This window comes from Podarcis bocagei, assembly GCF_964188305.1.
Source record: "Podarcis bocagei genome assembly, chromosome: 14".
Classification (NCBI taxonomy): Eukaryota; Metazoa; Chordata; class Lepidosauria; order Squamata; family Lacertidae; genus Podarcis; species Podarcis bocagei.
The window spans coordinates 32066336-32084597 of NC_138139.1; the positions used below are offsets into that span (position 1 = coordinate 32066336).

Genomic DNA, 18262 nt, shown 5'->3' on the forward strand with positions numbered 1-18262 from the left:
CCCCCACCCCACAATCTGGCTTCCTGGCTGGCCTCCAACCTCCAGCGAAGGAGCAATCTGGTCCCTGATTGCTGTTTATCGCTGGCTGGTCTGCCTTTGCCTGCACCCCCCTTCGGAAAAAACCAACAACCCGTGTATCTGTATTCTATTTTGAGGGGGCTCTGAGCTCCAGACATCCCTTTCTGAAATACTGATGAGGACCCCGCTTCCCAGAAGTCTCTGCTAGGTCCCCCAGGCACAGGTCGCCAGGAGGTGGGTCTCGGCGGACCCCCACCCCACCCCTGAGAACGATGGTTCCTGTTCCCTCGTTGGCACGGTGAATCGGGCTTGGTGGCAGTGCGCCTTCAGAAGTGTGATGATGTTCCCGGTCGGGGAACGCGGAGATGGGCAGATGGCGCTTTCCCCCCCTTTCAGCATCTCAAGGGTGATGTTGCACATGTTCCTTTTCAGGCAGGACTCAGGTGGGAATGCCGAGACGGTTGCGTCCCGGGAGTGTGCGTGTCTGTGTGTGTCGCATTTTCAGGTTGATTTTTCCAAAGTGGAATAAGTTTCTCCCCAGCCTTGCTCTGCCACTCAAGCGTGGAGATTCAGTAGTCCGCAGAGCTGAAGGTGTGGCTCCAGGGAGCTTCTCCAGCGTGAGAAAGGGTTGCTTATTATTGGCCAGGAGTTTCTGTGCACTCTGAAAGGGAAGATGCAGCTTCGGGAGTAGAGTCTGTCTTTTTATTTTTTGGGTGGGGGTTGACAGGGCTAGCACCCGCCAAGAGACCCATGCCCCCTCCCCGTCTAGCCTAGTCTCTTGGAGGCTTGGGGTGCCTTTCGCCCCCTTGATCCAGATGGATGGGCTGCATGCCTGCTGGCTGAGAGAGAGCACCGATTCCTCGCTGGGGAGCTTCAAGGTCACCTTGGCTGCCATCTTGGACTGGTTCCACCCCTGCCCCGCTGTGGGGACGCAGGTGCCAGGCCTCTGCTTCTGGGACAGTGACTTAGCCTTTTGTTTCCAGCTCAGAATTTCTGGGGCTCCCTCTTTCTCTTTAGGTCAAAGGTGAGAAACCTCAATGCGCCCACACTGCCCCCACCCCCTGGACTCCCTGCCTGGCCCTCCGAATTCTCCACAGGATCATCCCTGTCCTCACTCCCCAGGCCAAACCCTTCCCTCTCCCTGCTCCGTTTGCCTGGGTGGGACATGTCATAGGATCGTAGGAAGCTGCCTCTATAGAGTCAGACCTTTGGCCCATCTAGCTTAGTATTGCCTGCACTGACTGGCAGGGGTTCCTCCAGCATTTCAGGCAGGGAGGCTTTCCCCAGTCCTACCTGGAGAAGCCGGTGATTTAACCTGGACCTTCTACACTCAAAGCAGGCACTCTGGCACTGAGCTGTGGTCCTTTAAGGAATGCAGGAAGCCGTCTTTTACTGCCTCAGGCCATTGGTGCATCCAGCTCCGTATTGACAACACTGGCTGGCAGTAGCTCACTGTGCTTTAAGGCAGGGGGTTTTCTACGTGCGAATCAGACTCCCTTCCGCTAAGCCCTTTGTGCCATTATGCTTCCAGGTTTCCCACAGGCACCTGGTTGGCAAAGGTGAGAACAGCATGCTGAACCCCCATTGGCCTGATCCAACAGGCTCTTCTGATGTCATCCTTTCTGTGTTTGCGTAGATATAGATAGAAGCCTCTTGACTTTTGCGTGGCAGGAATGTAGTCTACTGCACAAAATGAAAGCACACATTTGTTGCTGCACCCACTTTTGCCTCTCCCACGGGGCCCTGAGGCTGAAAGATGCCCCGTCCATGATACTTGATGCATGGACAGCTGGACACCATCCTTGCCGTTTGCTTTAATGGGAGCTCAAGGGCAATAAATGTCCTGTCTGGCATTCTTATGACAGAGAGAGAGAGAGAGAGAGAGAGAGAGAGAGAGAGGGAGAGGGAGAGGGAGAGAGAGAGAGAGGCGCGCGGCTGGGAGCCACTTTCAAATGTTGCTCAGAGGTTGACAAACCAGGGGCTTTTGATGAGGCCTACTGCTCTCCCAAGATCTGAAATGTGGTGGGCAACCTGGCAGCCTTGCACTTTGCTGTTGGCCTTTGTGTGAAGGGTCCCAGCAGGCCTCTCCGTAATGCTAATCCACCGCCTCCCTGCCTGCTTTTGTTCCAGGTTCTTCTCGGACGCATAGTTTGGGCACCTCATCATATCCAGGGCAGCCCTACAGTGAGCAGCCGAAGAAAGTGGAGCCCATGTCAGAAGGGAAGGCAAGTCTGAGAAACTCACTGCTGGGGGCTGGAGTTGTGGTATTGATAGAATAGTGCAGGCATGTGGGAAGGGATACTTCTTAGCAATAGTTTTGGGGAAAAGAGCAGTCCAGGCTTTCTAGGGACTCTTGTCCAGTAATTTGAATTCACTGGTTTGGGTTTTACCAGCACAAGGGCCCACAGCTCGCAAACACGCACACCTGTGATTGTAAACTCTGAATCACAGAAATTGCAATGCGCTACACATAGGGAGCTGGTGGCGCAACTTCTTGTGTGATATAAAGAAAGAGAACGGCCCTGTTTATTTCAGGGGTCGCCAGACTTTCTGGGCCAGTGGAATTTTGATAAAGAGCCATAGGCACCAGTCGCAAGATGGCTGCCACAGGGGCGGGACAGGCCACAAAATGGCTGCTGTGGGGCTGCGCCAGCGCGAAACAGGAAGCAAGCAGGAAAAGCAAATATTCTTCTGTGTACTGCGGATTTTTGAGGGGAAATTTATTGAGACCTTTGCAAGCACCATTGGTTAACTGGTGGACACACCAGCACCCACCAGTGCTGCATTGGTTCATTTAAGCATCTAGCCCTCCCTTTTTCAAGGGTTCAGGGTAGGAAATTTGCAAGTGGATTAAAAATAGCCGTGAATAATTGCTCATCTCCCTGCTGCCAGAGCTCAGAGGCTGTCTACCAGTGGCTATACAAGTTCCAGCTGCAGCTTTATGCCTCCAACTTCATCAATGCTGGGTATGACATCCCTACCATCAGCCGGATGACGCCAGAGGTGAGGGCTGGCAAAGAGGGAGGTGGGAGGGAGCTGAGTTTGCCACACGGTGCAATGGCAGGCTCTCTTTCACACAAAGCTCTGGTGTTAGGAGCTGGCTAATTTTACAGGTGTGCAATGCATCCCTGCCAAGTAATTTTGTCTCCTATATGTTGCCTGGCAATGGATATTAAGCAATGTAACATATGCTGTGAATTCAATCAACCTTCCCTCAACCTGGTGTCCTCCAGCTTTTTCTGCACAACAGCCCCAACTGGCATGCCCAAAACATCTGGAGTGCACCAGGTTGGGGGAAGGCTGGTTTAGATGATAATATGTTTTAAAATATAAGAAGTATCAGTTGCACGGTGAAACGATCTTGGATTTCTTCCCTAGTTACTTGTTCTTGCAAATGTGCCTTACACACTAGGCCTACAGAATCTCTTCTATCAAGTTTTAGTTCCTTTCCAGCAACACTCTCTCTTTTATGTTAAATGGAAAACTGGGTGGAGACTGTGGGTGGGGGCAGCCAAAATGAGCCTCCCGTTGTAGGACATGGCTGGCACCCGGAACACTTGTCTTAGGAGGGAGGAGACACTGCCACATTCTGTACGCAATTATGATGTTAACTTTGCTTTTGGTCTTTGCCTTCAGTCCACGAGCCACGTTTACCTAGCTGGGTGAGTGGACAACTTGGTCGGGTTCAAAGGAACCCTCAAGGCTTTGCCAGTGACCCTCCTGCCTTGACATGTGATTCTTCGCGGTTCCAACTGATCCCTTTTTGGGGGTTCTGCTTGCTGCTTTTGCGGCACCTAGTAAGAAGTGGCTCTTCTGTTTGCTGTAGGACCTGACTGCCATTGGGGTCACGAAACCAGGACATAGGAAGAAGATCGCTTCAGAGATCAACAGCCTAAATATCCCTGAGTGGCTTCCAGAGTACAAGCCAGTAAGCCTTTTCTTTCTTGCACACAGAGTGGTCACCATCTCAGGCTCATTACCCTGAGGTGGCAAGTCCCAGCCTACACCAACCAAGAGAAATTCCAGGGTGTCTCCTGTCACTTTTGGGTCCCCATGTTTGCTTCTGCACTCGGCCTCTCTTAAGTGCTGCTAAGGCACTGCTTTTTCTGCAATCGGCTGGAATCAAAATTAAAATTCTGGTTCCATACATCACTTAATATAACACTGTATCCAACAGTTTCTTTCCTCATAGTTAGGATCCAGCTACAATGTTGAATCAGAAATCAGGAAAGAACCTTGAAACATTAATTAAAAGCTTCCCGTTTATAGTTTCTGCCTTTTTCCCCAGTTCAGTGTAATGCAATATTACTAATAAATTACCTTCTGGGTTACCCTGAATGTTATACATGTTCTTGTTCCCATGGTGAGGAAGCACTGGGGATAGAATCTTTAATCACAGCCAGAACTGGTCTGTGACCGTAATAATAAAATTCATTCATTCAAACTTTAATCACTGGAGGAAGCCACTACTAAAGCCTCCATTTGCAGAAATAGAAACTGACAATAAGGGGCAATTAATACCGCTATTTAAGAGGGACTTTATTGTGAATTATTAAACCTGCCGTCCTGTTCTTCAGAAAGCAATAAAAAGGGTGGAAGCTGGAATCAGAAAGTGTTTAATTAAAGGTGCATAATCCTCAAAATGGCACAATAGAGCTTCAATAGACAGGCTGGCAATGATCTGGTAACAAGGTACCTTGGATACTCGATAAAACAGATTCCAAAGCATGGCAGCCCAAAGACCGAACTGTTACTGTGGAAACAACTCGTGGATTTAGGGAGGAAACAAACTGCACCAAGGTTTGATTTCAGAGCTCTGGTGGTTTCAGTTACGATGTGATTCAGGGAGTGCTGTTTACATACTTTGTCCTCTGTCCCCCCCAGGCTAACTTGGCTCTCTGGCTCTCCATGATTGGGCTGGCACAGTATTACAAGGTCCTGGTGGAAAATGGTTATGAGAACATTGACTTCATCACTGACATCACTTGGGAGGACCTGCAGGAGATTGGCATCACAAAGCTGGGTGAGAAAAGGCAGATTCCCAACGTGGTTCTGCCGTCTCTCTCTCTCTGGGCATTTGGGGGGTGAAGGCGCTGGGCAGGGGAGTGCAGCATGTCTTGTGATTTTGCATTTGTGCATCCTGGCCACCTACCCACATGCTTTGTTTGTGGGAAGGTGTGGGCTTGGCAGGGAGGGTGGCTCAGATTGCCTGGGACATTGCTTTTGCAATGAGAATTTAGTCTGAGCATAGCAGGGATGTCCAGTTGAATGTGTGACATGCCAAATCTACAAACTCTCTTACCTACCCTTTAAAGAAGTCTTCTCTTTTGCCTTATTTAGATGATGTCATTAAAAAGAAGGACAAATGGAGAAAATGACACAATAAGGATGTTACAGTGGCTGCATTCACACATTATTCTAAGTCATGGTTTGTTTTAACCATGGTTTCTTCACAGATAAGCAAACCAGCTACCTGGCTTCTTCTCCCCCCCCCCCCAAAGTTTGGGTTTTTTTCCTCAGCTGGTCTTGCCTCTGTAGGCATTTGGGGTGGGGTGACCAAACAACAGTTAAGCAACGCTACTGGATTTAGACGTGACACCAAACCATTGTTCAAGCAAGCCCTGCAGTTCACAAGCCCAAATACAAAGCATGCCTTCACATTGTGGCTGTGTTGCCAGAAAGAAAACCATGCTTAAGCCTGCTGTGTGAGGTTTGGCTGCTCAAACTGACCTTAATCAGGCGAAACAAACCATGGCTTAGAATTACATGCAAAAGAAGCAATTGTGTGTGGAGGGTAAAAGAAAAAGAAAAAAGACTGCAGCTAGACCCATGGACACAGGATATGGGGGTTTTTTATGACAGAGGGGGAATTCGCCTTAAATGCCAGGGAAGAGTTAAGTGGCCACATAAAGTTGCTGCTGCTGCTGCTGATGGACAAGCCCAAGCCCAGGAAAAGGCCCCTATCCATCCATGGTGCATTTTGTAGCAAGGAGTAAGAGAGATTGCCCTCCAGCAGGCAAAAACAAGCTGATTCCTTAACTGGAGAAGGCTTGGCTCAATCCAGTTCATGACTGGTGGTACAAGGCTGGAAAAAAGCAAATCTGTTCCCTGGAGTAAATTATAAGTAACGTTATAAGGACTGAGCTGAGTGCTTTCCTAGCTGATGAAATAAAATAAAATATAGAATCGCAAGATCATAGAATTGTAGAGTTGGAAGTGTCTCGAAGGGTTATCTGGTCCAACCCTCTGCAATGTGTCATTTCCCACTGTTGTGGTTTGCAGAGTCTCGGGATTTTGAACAGCGGGCTGGGCTTTTTGTGCAAAGAGACAGACTCCTCTCTGCCCCATGTTCTTTCAGGCCATCAGAAGAAGCTAATGCTAGCAGTGAAGAAGCTGGCGGAGCTGCAGAAGGCCGAGTACGTGTCGGGGACGCTGAAGAAGAAAGGGGCACCACAGTCTCAGGACTCAGTGGCCATAGAGCCCCCTCAGGAGGCAGCCGAGTGCCAGTCTCCCAAGATGAAGACCTTCCAGGACAGCGAGCTGAGCAACGAGCTGCAGGTGGCCATGACGGGCACCAGTGAGGAGGGGGGGACGGAAAAGCAAGTCAACCACGTGGGGCACTTTCGCGAAGGGGCCCCGCCCTTCCGGCATTCCTCCCGCCTCGTCCACGAGAACAGCCTGAGTGGGAGAGCGAAGCAGATTAGCAGCTCCCAGGAGCTGCTGGGAGACGGACCCAAAGCCACCAGCACCAGCATGTCCAAAAGCCAGGAGTTCCTGGCCGAGGACGGGAAGGAAGGCCCGGCCACCCTGCCCAAGGAGGTGCGGAGTCTCCGGCACGGACACAGCATCAAGAGAGCCAGCGTGCCGCCAGTTCCCGGAAAGCCCCGGCAATCGTTCCCCCCTTCTGCAGGCCATTACACTCCGCCACAGACACCCACCAAGCCCCGCCCATCCTCACCACAGGCGCTTTCCGTGCCACACGCCACAGCCAAGGTCAAACCCACGCCGCAGCTGCTGCCACAGTCAGACCGCCCCATGTCTCCTCGCTCGCTGCCGCAGTCCCCCACGCATAGGGGCTTTGCTTACGTCATGCCGCAGCCCGTGGAGGGAGACATCCACACGGCAGGCCCCTTGGCGCAGGCGGTGCCCGTGCTGCCTGTCTCGGTGCCCGTGCTGTGCCTGCCGCCTCAAGCTGCGGAGGGGGAAGAAGAGGGAGGTCGGCCGAAGAAGAGGGCTCACAGCCTGAACCGCTACGCCATGTCGGACAGCGAGCAGGAACGGGACGAGCTCCTGGTGCCGGACGCTGTGCCTTATGCCACCGTGCAACGGCGAGTCGGGCGCAGCCACTCAGTGCGGGCACAGTCGGGCGGCGATAAGAACGTCAACCGCAGCCAGTCCTTTGCGGTGCGGCCCAAGAAGAAGGGCCCTCCACCTCCGCCGCCCAAACGCTCCAGTTCGGCCATCTCCAGCACCAACATGACCGATGACTTCACCAAGGAAGGGGAGGAGGGCCTGGAACTGCCCCAGGAGCACCAGCAGAGGCGGGCAAGCGACTTTGGTGGCACAGTGGACACTGGCAGTGCTGGGAGTGTGAAGAGCATCGCTGCCATGTTGGAAATGTCATCCATTGGCGGCGGGAGAGGTCTTGTTCTGCAGAAGCCGCCCGGAGCTGGGAAGGGCCCCGACGGCTACTACTTGCAACCCGGCGTCGCGGTGCACCCAGCCAGCCCAGAACACTCCCGTGTTGCCACCGTCCTGGCCACTGTCAAGCACAAGGATGCCATTGGGCCGGATGGCGAAGTGGTGAACCGCCGGCGCACCATCAGCGGCCCCGTGACGGGGCTGGTTGCTGCAGCTCGCCGTGAGCGTTCCGACAGCATCAAGTCGGAGACGGGCAAAGATGGCGGCCCCATGGAGCGGCTGCGGGTGGAGCACGGCGGAGGCTCCCCGCAGAACAGCTCTGGCGAGAACATTCCCTTTGCCGAGGAGGGCAACCTGACGATCAAGCAGCGGCCCCGGCAGATGGGGGTCGCCAAGGCTGAAGGTGGAGAGGGCTTGTCGCTGGCCCACCGGCACGGGGACCTGTCCAAGGTGGAGGCCAGTGCCACTCTCAAGAGGAGGATCCGTGCAAAGCAGAGCCAACAGGACAGCGTCAAGTTTATCCTGACTGAGTCGGACACTGTCAAGAGGCGGCCAAAGTCTAAAGACAAGGAGCATGAACTGGCGCCGCTGTCTATCTACCAGAACGGCACTGTCACCATCAAGCGCCGGCCGGCCTCCGAGATGAGCGGTGCTGAGGCCACAGCCCTCACTGATCAGCAGGAGAAATGTGACAATACCTCAGCCCAGCTCCCTCCGGAAGGCGAACCCAAGAGGCCCGTCAAGCCGCCGGTTTCGCCCAAGCCGGTCCTTCCCCAGAAAGTCTCTGGGCCTCCCACGCCCACTTCCAAAAAGGTCCCGATTCCTGGCCCCGGCAGTCCAGGTAGGTGTGCCCTGCCATGGCGGGGGGGGGGGGGGGAGAAACCATAACCTGTCTTTTCCCTCAACAGGGAGCCTTCCTGACCCGCTCACTACTTCTCTGCTTCTTCCCATTGCCCTTTTCACTCCCGCCAAGCTGCTTTCAGTGGCTATGGTTGCGGTTGGTGTAACCATATTCTCATGGATGTCTGCGCCGAGGCAGGGAAGTTGCAGGTGTCTGGGGTCAGCAGGCTGGGATGGAGGGAGCCTGGTTTGAGGCTATCATCTCTGGTGACTGAATGCAGGAGAGGATGCAGTTTTGTTGTCTCAGACGGCAAATACTTTGCTGATGTGGTAAAGACAGAATATTAATGATGGAATAAGTTACTACTAGCCATAGTGGCTATACTCTGCTTCCAGCTGTCAGAGTGGGCAATCTTATGAATACCAGTTTATGGAAATCACAGAATTGTAGAGTTGGAAATGACCCCAAGGGCCACCTTCCCCAACTCCCTACAGTGCAGAAATCGGAACTGCAGAAGAGATGGCCATCTAACCTTGGAAAATCACAGGCAGGCAGAATGCTGTGGTACTCAGGTCCTGCTTATGGGCTCCCCTTCGGGGCACCTGGTTGGCCACTGTGAGAACAGGTTACTGGGCTAGATGGGACCCCTTTGGCCTGATCCAGCTTTACAGCTCTTCTTACATTCTTACGAGTTAACTGCCTTCCAGAGATCACTGCCATATGATGTATGGAGGACTAGCAACTTAAAGGTAAAGGACTCCTGACTGTTAGGCCCAGTCGTGGACGACTCTGTGGTTGCGGCGCTCATCTCACTTTATTGGCCAAGGGAGCTAGCGTACAGCTTCCGGGTCATGTGGCCAGCATGACTAAGCCGCTTCTGGCGAACCAGAGCAGCGCTCGGAAACGCCATTTACCTTCCCGCTGGAGCAGTACCTATTTATCTACTTGCACTTTGACGTGCTTTCGACCTGCTAGGTTGGCAGGAGCAGGGACCTAGCAACGGGAGCTCACCCCGTTGTGGGGATTCAAACTGCTGACCTTCTGATCGGGAATTCCTAGGCTCTGTGGTTTAACCCACAGCGCCACCTGCGTCCCTTAGTTGGCTTTAAAAGAAGAATAGACAAATTGATTGAGATATAATGCTATCAAAGTCTACTAATCCTGATCACTATGGTGATACATCCGTGGTTGAAGTCAGTACAGTTGTACCTTGGTTGCTGAACGCCTTGGAACTCATACATTTCAGCTCCCAAACGATCGAAAACTGGAAGTGAGTGTTCCGGTTTTCAAACGATTTTCAGAAGCTGAACATCTGGCGCGGCTTCCACAGCTTCTGATTGGCTGCAGGAGCTTACTGAAGCCAATCAGAAGTCGCGCTTTGGTTTCTGAACGTTTTGGAAGTTGAATGGACTTCCGGAACAGATTCTGTTCGACTTCCAAGGTACAACTGTATGCTTCTGAATGCCAGTTGCCGGAAACTTGCAGGAGTAGGAACTGTTGCACTCAGGTCCCACTTTTGGGCTTCTCATCTCATAGGCCAGGCACAGTGAGAAGAGGATGCTGACCTGAATTGGCCTTTGGCTCTGATTATGTTCTTAAGCCTAGAAAGAGATCAGTGTCCTCAGGACCCTGCCTTAGGGAGTCAGGGAGTTGTATCCAATGTTAGTGCTTACTCAGATTAAACTCACTGAAATTAATGGACGCTGACCCAAGTGTGTGGCAGCTGTGAAAAGGGCAAATTGCATGTAAGGAAGTGGCAAAGAAGCGACTCCTTTTCTCTTCTCTCGCAGAGGTGAAACGTGTCCACGGCACCCCACCGCCGCCCATCTCTCCTAAGCCCACACCACCCCCGACGGCGCCCAAGCCTAAGGTCCACGCTGCCCTGCAGTCGGCGAGTGCCAGTTCCACGCCTGCGCCGTCGCCTGCCAAGCAGCTGGCGCCCACCATCAAGCCTTCGAGCACACCTCCCTCACTGTGCTCCAGCCCGGCTAAGCCCTTGTCTCCTGGCGGGGGCCCCCCTCAGACAGTGCCAGTCAAGCCTCCCCGCTCTTCCATGGCTGGGCCGTCGGTGGAGAGCGTCAGCACGGAGAGCGTGCACCAGAAGCTGGAGGAGACCAGCGCCTCCCTGGCTGCCGCTCTGCAAGCCGTGGAGGAAAAGATCAAGCAAGAGGATGGGCAAGCAGCAGAGTAAGGGCCTTTACTGGGCTGGGCGAGTGGGGAATGGTGGTGGTGATGGAGGGATGGGAGCAAAACAAAAGTGAAAAGCCAGGGCATGGTAGAGAAAAAGGCTGCTGGAATAGAGGTACTAGGTGGGAGTCAGGGAAGGGTGGCTAGCTAGCCCTCCTGAGTAATCTGCTTCCATTAAAGAGACTCAGAAAAAGCAGCTTTGGTTTTCTTTCTTTGGTATACTTCCCTGTACAGTGGTACCTCGGGTTAAGTACTTAATTCATTCCGGATGTCAGTTCTTAACCTGAAACTGTTCTTAACCTGAAACACCACTTTAGCTAATGGGGCATCCTGCTGCCGCTGCGCCACCAGCATGCAATTTCTCTTCTCATCCTGAAGCAAAGTTCTTAACCCGAGGTACTATTTCTGGGTTAGCGGAGTCTGTAACCTGAAGCGTATGTAACCCGAGGTACCACTGTATAGGGAAGTTTTTAATGTTTGATGTCTTACTGTGTTTTAATTTGTTGGAAGCTGCCCAGAGTGATTGGGGCAATCCAGTGAGATGGGTGGCATATGAATGAATGAATAATAATAATAATAATTTTATTTTAAGTGGATGGATGGCTAGGTACTGTATGTTAATTGATCAGTCCATGTGACATGACATAAGTTTATAAAATGATGTATGGCATCGAAAAAATTGATAGAGGACAGTTTTTCTGTCTCTCTCACAACACTTTCTTTTGTCTCTCCTGAATCTCCCAACATTCAGCTTCACTGGATATCTGTGAGTTCTAGACATCCAATGAAGATGAATGTTGGAAGATTCAGGAGAGACAAAAGGAAGTCCTTCGTCACAAAGTGCAGTTGTAACTTTAGAATTCACTCCCACAGGGAGCAGTGATGGCCGCCAAGTTTAAGAGGATTGGACAAATTCATGGAGGAGAGGGGCATTGAAAGCTAGTAGGCATGGGAGAATGTAGAAAGTTGTGCAGTGAGAAAAGAGGGTCTTCCTTGTGCTCTCCTAACTCACGCCGGTGTCCTTTGCCCTCAGTTCCACCGCAGAATCCAAGAGCACAGTCAGCATTCTCGATGACATCGGCAGCATGTTCGACGACCTTGCGGACCAGCTGGATGCCATGTTGGAATGAGAGCTGGGAAGCAATTGCAGCCAACCTCAGGATCTGCCATGGGCACAAGGGCACAATCATCTCCATGAAGATCTTCCCTTCCTCCGCTTCCATCTTTTGAGGTTTGCACAAAGATAAGGTTACCTCAGGATTGTGCTGAAACAAACCCAGATGCTTGGGGAAGGCTTTCTTGGGGCTTGGAGACCAGTTTTGTGGAAGCGGCAAAGAAAAGGAAAGAGCTGCCGCTCTTACGCTGTTATTTTCCCCCTTCCTTCCTTAACACCTGTTTACTTTGGGGGATACAAGGTGACTTCAATTCTCCTCCTAAGAATGAAGCAAAAAGCCGTATGCCTGGGGCAGGAGCTTCTGTTACCTGCAAGACGATCTTCGGGCAAATCTACTCCACTCGGTTAAATTTGAGTCTCCTCGTTTAATTTGGAAAGTATTTCCTGCCCTCACCCCCTTCTCCCAACCAACCAATCCCCAGTCGCTACAGTCCCCCAGTGTGTTATCAAAATGTGGCACAAATAACTATGGAGTCTTCTCTGGTTCTTCATGTTTTCTGTTTGGGGTGGAATCTCGTCTTAGTGAAACTCTTCTTGCCTTCCGTGTTGGTATTGTTCCTTGACTGAGCACCGCTGTCCTCTCTCTCCTGTGCTGCTGTCTCGGTTCCTGTGCCCATCTGCCCTTATTGGGAAGCGCTGGAAAAAGCGGGGCAGGAGAATGCCCAAGGGAAGCCGTTGAGTCGAGGAGGCTTTCGGCTAGCTGCATGCTTCGTTTCTTTGTCCCGAAAGGTGTTTGTCTTCTCCTGGTGATAATGAAGCTGTGACTGTAAGAAGTTCTGTTCCGTTAAACGAGTCCCATTTGAGAAATAAGCTCCTTCTTCTTCTTCTTCTTCTTCTCCTGTTTGTTTGCCTTGAAAAAAAAAAGTATTGTTCCTGGCAAGGGCCGCGCAAAAGCTTTGGTACATTTGCATGACTGATACAGTGTTGAAACATAAAAAGGGGAAATGGGGAAAAAGGAAAAAAAATCCTGGCCAAAAAATCCCTGTAAATATATCCCTGGTGGCTTCAGGAGCTGCCATAAATGAATATTTATTCCCGATTTTTTCTTTTAAAGATATACATATATCTCTCTATTCTTAGGGCAGCTGGGGTTATGAGCATGAGAGACTTTGGTTGCGCTCTCTCACACTTCAAGGCACTTGTTTCCAAAGAGTTTGTTGTTGATTTAGACAATGCAGCCCTCCTTAAGTACTGTCTACAGTGGTTATTCCCGGGAGGAACAGGAAGTGGGGCAGAGTTAAGGAGGCAGTAAACAGACATGGGCAATGTAATGTATTGATCTTGCAGAGCTTTTGGTGGAGAAGCAGCAGCACTGAGCAGGGGCCAGTGGTAGTTTTGTAGTCTAGCAGGAGTTTGGTAAAAGAGGACTCCCCTGCAGCTTCCATTTCTGTCGTTCCAAATGCAATAACAGTTGCACCCCAACTATCCAAATTGGTTCTGCCAAGGCGAGTGAATTGCAATAGTTAGCTGGGATGTGATGTCAGCCTCTGACTCTCAACTTGTATCTCGGTTGCAATTCTCAGCAGATTGTGGACACACAACAGCTTGTAGTGCTGAGGATGGTGGCTTGCTAGCTAAGAGAGGCCTGACATGGAGATGATGACCCCTGCAGAGGCAGCTCTGTTGGGCTTGCAGTGCTGTGTGGTCTGAGCAAGTGCTGACAAGGGCAGTCTCCCAGGGAGGTCCACCCAAGGCACAGCAACTTTTGGTGTGTACAGCTATGAAAAATGCATCAGTGTCTGCACCACCTGTCTAGTGTCAACTCTTGCAATATCCTAAGCAACCTGAGAGCTGTTGGGTGTTGGGAGAGAGGGACCAGCAGCAGCGAGGCAAAGCTGTTCCGCCAGTGCCCAACATTGTGTCTTGCTTGGTTCTTTTCTGGCTTATGGCCCTTGCAAGGTTGAGGCTCTCAGCATTGTAGGAGTTTATGGGGAAGGATCTCTCAACAGAAGGTTGGGCTCTAGGTGCCTCAAAGGCTGCAAGGTTATCCGGAAGTTTTGTAGCATGTAGACTGAATTGGTTGTGACCGCCCTGCAAGTCCCCTTGTTCTGCCGTTGGTTGCAGTGGGGATCTTTGTACATTGCAGGGAGTTAAGGAATGAGAGCCAGTCTCTGAATGCTCAAAGCATCATGGGAGTAGCAGAGCAGCTCCCTTTGGATTGGTCCACAGCTGTTAACACCTGGCACACAAGGTTCTTCTAATCTTCCCGGCTGCCACATCACGGGCCCGTGTCATTCTCAAAAAGAAGCACAATCTTGGAATCTCCAATACAGTGGTGCCTCGCAAGACGAAAAGAATTTGTTCCGCGAGTCTTTTCGTCTTGCGATGTTTTTCGTCTTGCGAAGCACGGTCCGTCGCAACTGCGCCTCTTCAAGCGGCTTAAAAAAAAAAGCGCAAGACGTTTTCGTCTTGTGAAGCAAGCCCATAGGGAAATTCGTCTAGCGAAGCAACGCAAAAACGGAAAACCCTTTCGTCTAGCGAGTTTTTCATCTTGCGAGGCATTCGTCTTGCGGGGCACCACTGTAATGGATTATCCACTCTCTCGCTGCAGTCTTCTCTTCTTAAAGCAGCAATGGAATACTCCTCTTCTTCCTTCCTGGGGTATTTCTTGGTAAGCTAAAACTGTCCCCTGTGAGAATCCAGTCTTATGTTAATCTTGATGGTTGGATACTTGAATCATTTACCAGTAGAGGAAACCAAGTGGTGGTGGTGGTAGCCTGGCAGGAAGTGGAGGTCATTTCAGAGAGTGTCGCAGGACCAAAGTTGACTAGCTTGTCATGCATTCTTTATGGCACTGGGCAAGCATGAACCCGAGTTTTATTCTGTCCTGTTGGACTGGAAGCTATCTTGGCAGTGGGTATTGTTATGACTTAACTAAACCTTTTGGCAACTATTTCAAGATTACTGGTTTGGCTGTGATGACTGACCTGTAGTGTCTTCCATCGAAGGAGATTTTGGAGATCCTTGGAATGACATTCTGCCCAGACCCAATTGTTTTTAGTAGTTGAAATGAATTTCCTACTGCTGAGCCCTGGCTGCCTTTTAAGTGTCTTTGGCCTGCTGCATTTCATCCTTCCCTTGTGGGCACTCTTCCTTTTAAAACCACCACAAGGACTACAGCCATTTTTCACCAAGACAAGTCCAAAAAGGCATCTCAAAAATCTGTATCTTCATTGCCACTTGCAGCAGAAGGCTGCAGCTTCAGTCTTGGTGCTGTAATCTCTGGGGGTTTTGTTTAACGTGCAGCGAGGTTTACATTTAGTTCATGTTGCCCCTATAAGTTTTTGGACTCTTTCGGTGGTTCAAATACCTAATTCTGTTCTGTTCTCTCCCTCATTGCTGCTAACACTTGCACCATTGCCATAGCTTTCTCTAAATGTTGCTCCCTTGTGTTCCATCTTGCCTTTGGATCCATAGCTGTATAAGCACCAGAAATTATCTGGCAGTGATGGAGAGAGAAAAGCTATCATTGGATCAGAGATTTTGGTTGCTGTGGGCCTTCAGGCTTCCTCTTGAGATAAGGAACCCCCTTCTGTTCCCACCAAAAGCACTGGAACCCTTCTTCCTAAGCAAGTAATTACTCAGGGAATTGTTCTCCCTGCAGTTTTGAGGCCAAATGATGACATTATATGCCTTGGGCATGAAACTTTGTGAGCCTCTGAGGCTCTTCTTAGGTCCAAAGTCATCCTTTTTTTATATCACCTCACCATTCACCCATTTCTAATGTTTAGTAACTGTCTGTGTCAGTCTCTCTCTCTCTTTCCTCTTTGTTCTCCCTCTTTACTTGCAGCTCATTTCATTTTTAAAAAAATCTTTAAGACAAAAAAAAGGGGGGGCAGCGCCCCGCCTTGGCTTGAGGGATGGTCCACTCGCGAATCTCAACCAATCAGGTCAGATCAACAACTCAGGAGAACCCCCTTCCAGCCGTCCTGCAGCATGACTACTTTTCCAAGCAAGACCACCGAGCCTCTTAAACCCACTTGATTTTGATGCCTGTGCTTTTGCTACATAGGGCCAGTGTAGTGACAGGCTGGAAAAAAAGGAGAGTTGGGTTCTGTTGTTGAGTTTATTATTGCTTTGGTAGAGGGTCTCTCCTCCTCTCGCAACAGCCATGTTTATGAATGTTCTTACATGTGAAAACAAAAGCAAAAGAATTTTCTGTCCCCTTTGGCGTGTGATAAAGGGATGAGAAAAATAAGCTATATAAAAGAAGTATTAATTTATTGGAAAGAAATTATTTAAGAATGGATTTCCCACCCACCCCCAGAGATAATTAACAAAAAAAATATCAGAAAGGACTTTAATATATATTAAAAAGATTTTAAAATATTATCAACTGTATATTAAACAGTTTTAAGAGATAAAATTGAAAGAACTGGAGTTTAGCTTGACTATTAGACTTATAATAAGCTGTGTGTCTTGTGGTGACATCATTTAAGAGTAGCACAATGTTTTTTAAAAAGGTACAGTTTATCTTGTTTCAAAGTGTGCAAAAATATTACGTTTCTGTTATATGGGATTTTTTTGGTTGCCATGTTTATTTTTACAGTTTTAAACAAAAATCAAAGGATGTGCCTTGTTTTCAGAATTTTTGTTAAATCTCATCTCTCAGCGTGTTATTTTCTGTACGGCCGTTTCCTGTTTTTAAGTTGGGGTGTGTGTGTGAGCAGCCACATGTGTGTATATGCGTGTGCGTGTTTAAATGCATGTGTGTGGAAGTAGGTAATGTATGCACAGCTGTATATCATTGTACAAATGGGAGTCAATCCAGTTTTGGTTTTTTAAGAACTGGCTTTTTTTTTTTTTTGGTCTGAACATCATAACCTATGGTTCCCTGGCGCTGTGGGTATTTTTTGTTTGTTTGTTTCTATTTGAAATCCAGGTGTCTATGTCTGAGTGGTGACACTCATTTCTTTTCTCAAGCACAGATAGCTCTGTCTTTGCTGATCTCCAAAATGTGTCTGGCACAACTTTGAAATTTCTTACATTAAAATAAATAAAAAAATAAATAAAACGACAACATGAAGATACCTGTTGTAAAAAAAAATAAAAAATAAAAAGAAAGAAAATGTATCTTAAAAAAGAAAAGAAAGAATATTCCAAGATTCTAATGCTGGATATATACATATTATATATATTATATATATATTATATATATTTTTATTATTAAGTTATGGAAACTGTATTGTATTTTTCCCATTTCTGTCAAAGCTATGCATCTTGCTGCCAGCCTCCTTTCCTTGCTTCTTGCATCCCCACCTGTATTATTATAATATTTGATGGCTTTTGTGGTGCTGTAAAAAATATTTGCTCCTATTTAAAAAAAAAAAGGAAAAAAGGAAAAAAAATAGAAGTTGTCTGGGTACAAATACTTAAGAACATGGGAAAGATGCCCTCCTCGCTTGCCATGACTATACATAACATGACGTTAACACTAATAATATTTTTTATTGGGAAACGACCTCCAAAGGCAGTTTTCCATGAGGTGCTAAACCGCTGGGTGCATGCAAGGACGCTATGGTGCTGAGCGATCGGCTCATGCTGCAATTTTACAATAGACAGGTAGGCGGCGCTGTGGGTGCACTGATGGCCATCAGTGCTTAATAAATGTCCAAATTGTCTGGTCCTGTGAAACTCTTGTTTTGGCTGCAGCCTAAGGAGGGAAGGGGGGGGGGGAGTCTGAACTGTACTTAACTGAGAATAGATGCTGAGTGTTAGTCACACAGGTGGGTCTTGGCGATTTAGACACTTGGTAACCCTATCTAGTGGAACAAAGCACAGAAATGTTTAGCAGTCTGCAGAGCTAGCCTCTTTCACATTGTGCCGTCATTGCAGGGGTTCCGGATCCCTCCCAACTTTGCAGTTCTGTGATTCAAACATTTGATGGTGAAAAGGGGGGAGGGACAGAGGAGACAGTGAGCGCCTGTCTACTTACTGAGCATTCCAGCCTTTCTGCTTCTCTCACCTTGCTGAGGCCAGATTTTCCCTGCTTCTATGCACCCACAAAGTTCAACAAACTGGTGCTTGGGAGGAAAGGAGCGGATGGGCACCTGTTTTCACTTCATTTCCACAGCCAACACCCACATACAAACGTATTAAAGCACCAACTTTAACAACGGCCACTTCTGATTTCCAAAAGATCTAGATCTTCTGGGAAGCTCACAAACGGCGCATAAAGACCAAAGCTATCCTCCCTGGTGCAGCACATAGCCAGCAAAATACGGAGAGAAGAGGTTTCATTTCGGCTCTTGCATCAACACAAGTGTTTCTTGACAAGGGTGAAAGTGCACATTCCCTTGGCTGCTATTAAAGCATTCCACCTTTGACAGCTGGAGGCATGATGTGCACCTTCAAAGAAGCAAATCCAAGTCTTCTGCCATTTCTCTGCAATACTTGTGTAA

At 49.2% G+C, this 18262-nt stretch overlaps 1 protein-coding gene across 5 annotated transcripts in view; it reads left to right on the forward strand.

Annotated features, from left to right (window-relative positions):
• Positions 1 to 17488, forward strand: part of CASKIN1 (CASK interacting protein 1) — a 120768-nt gene extending 103280 nt beyond the window's left edge. For all 5 annotated transcript variants that reach the window (XM_081170825.1, XM_081170826.1, XM_081170827.1 and 2 more), the window contains 7 exons: positions 2149 to 2243; positions 2911 to 3021; positions 3845 to 3946; positions 4903 to 5041; positions 6377 to 8500; positions 10291 to 10687; positions 11721 to 17488. In XM_081170825.1, the coding sequence (XP_081026951.1) occupies positions 2149 to 2243; positions 2911 to 3021; positions 3845 to 3946; positions 4903 to 5041; positions 6377 to 8500; positions 10291 to 10687; positions 11721 to 11817 (3065 nt within the window). In that variant the 3' untranslated portion in view covers positions 11818 to 17488. The remainder of the gene's footprint in view (positions 1 to 2148; positions 2244 to 2910; positions 3022 to 3844; positions 3947 to 4902; positions 5042 to 6376; positions 8501 to 10290; positions 10688 to 11720) is intronic.
• The last annotated feature ends 774 nt before the right edge of the window (positions 17489 to 18262 follow it).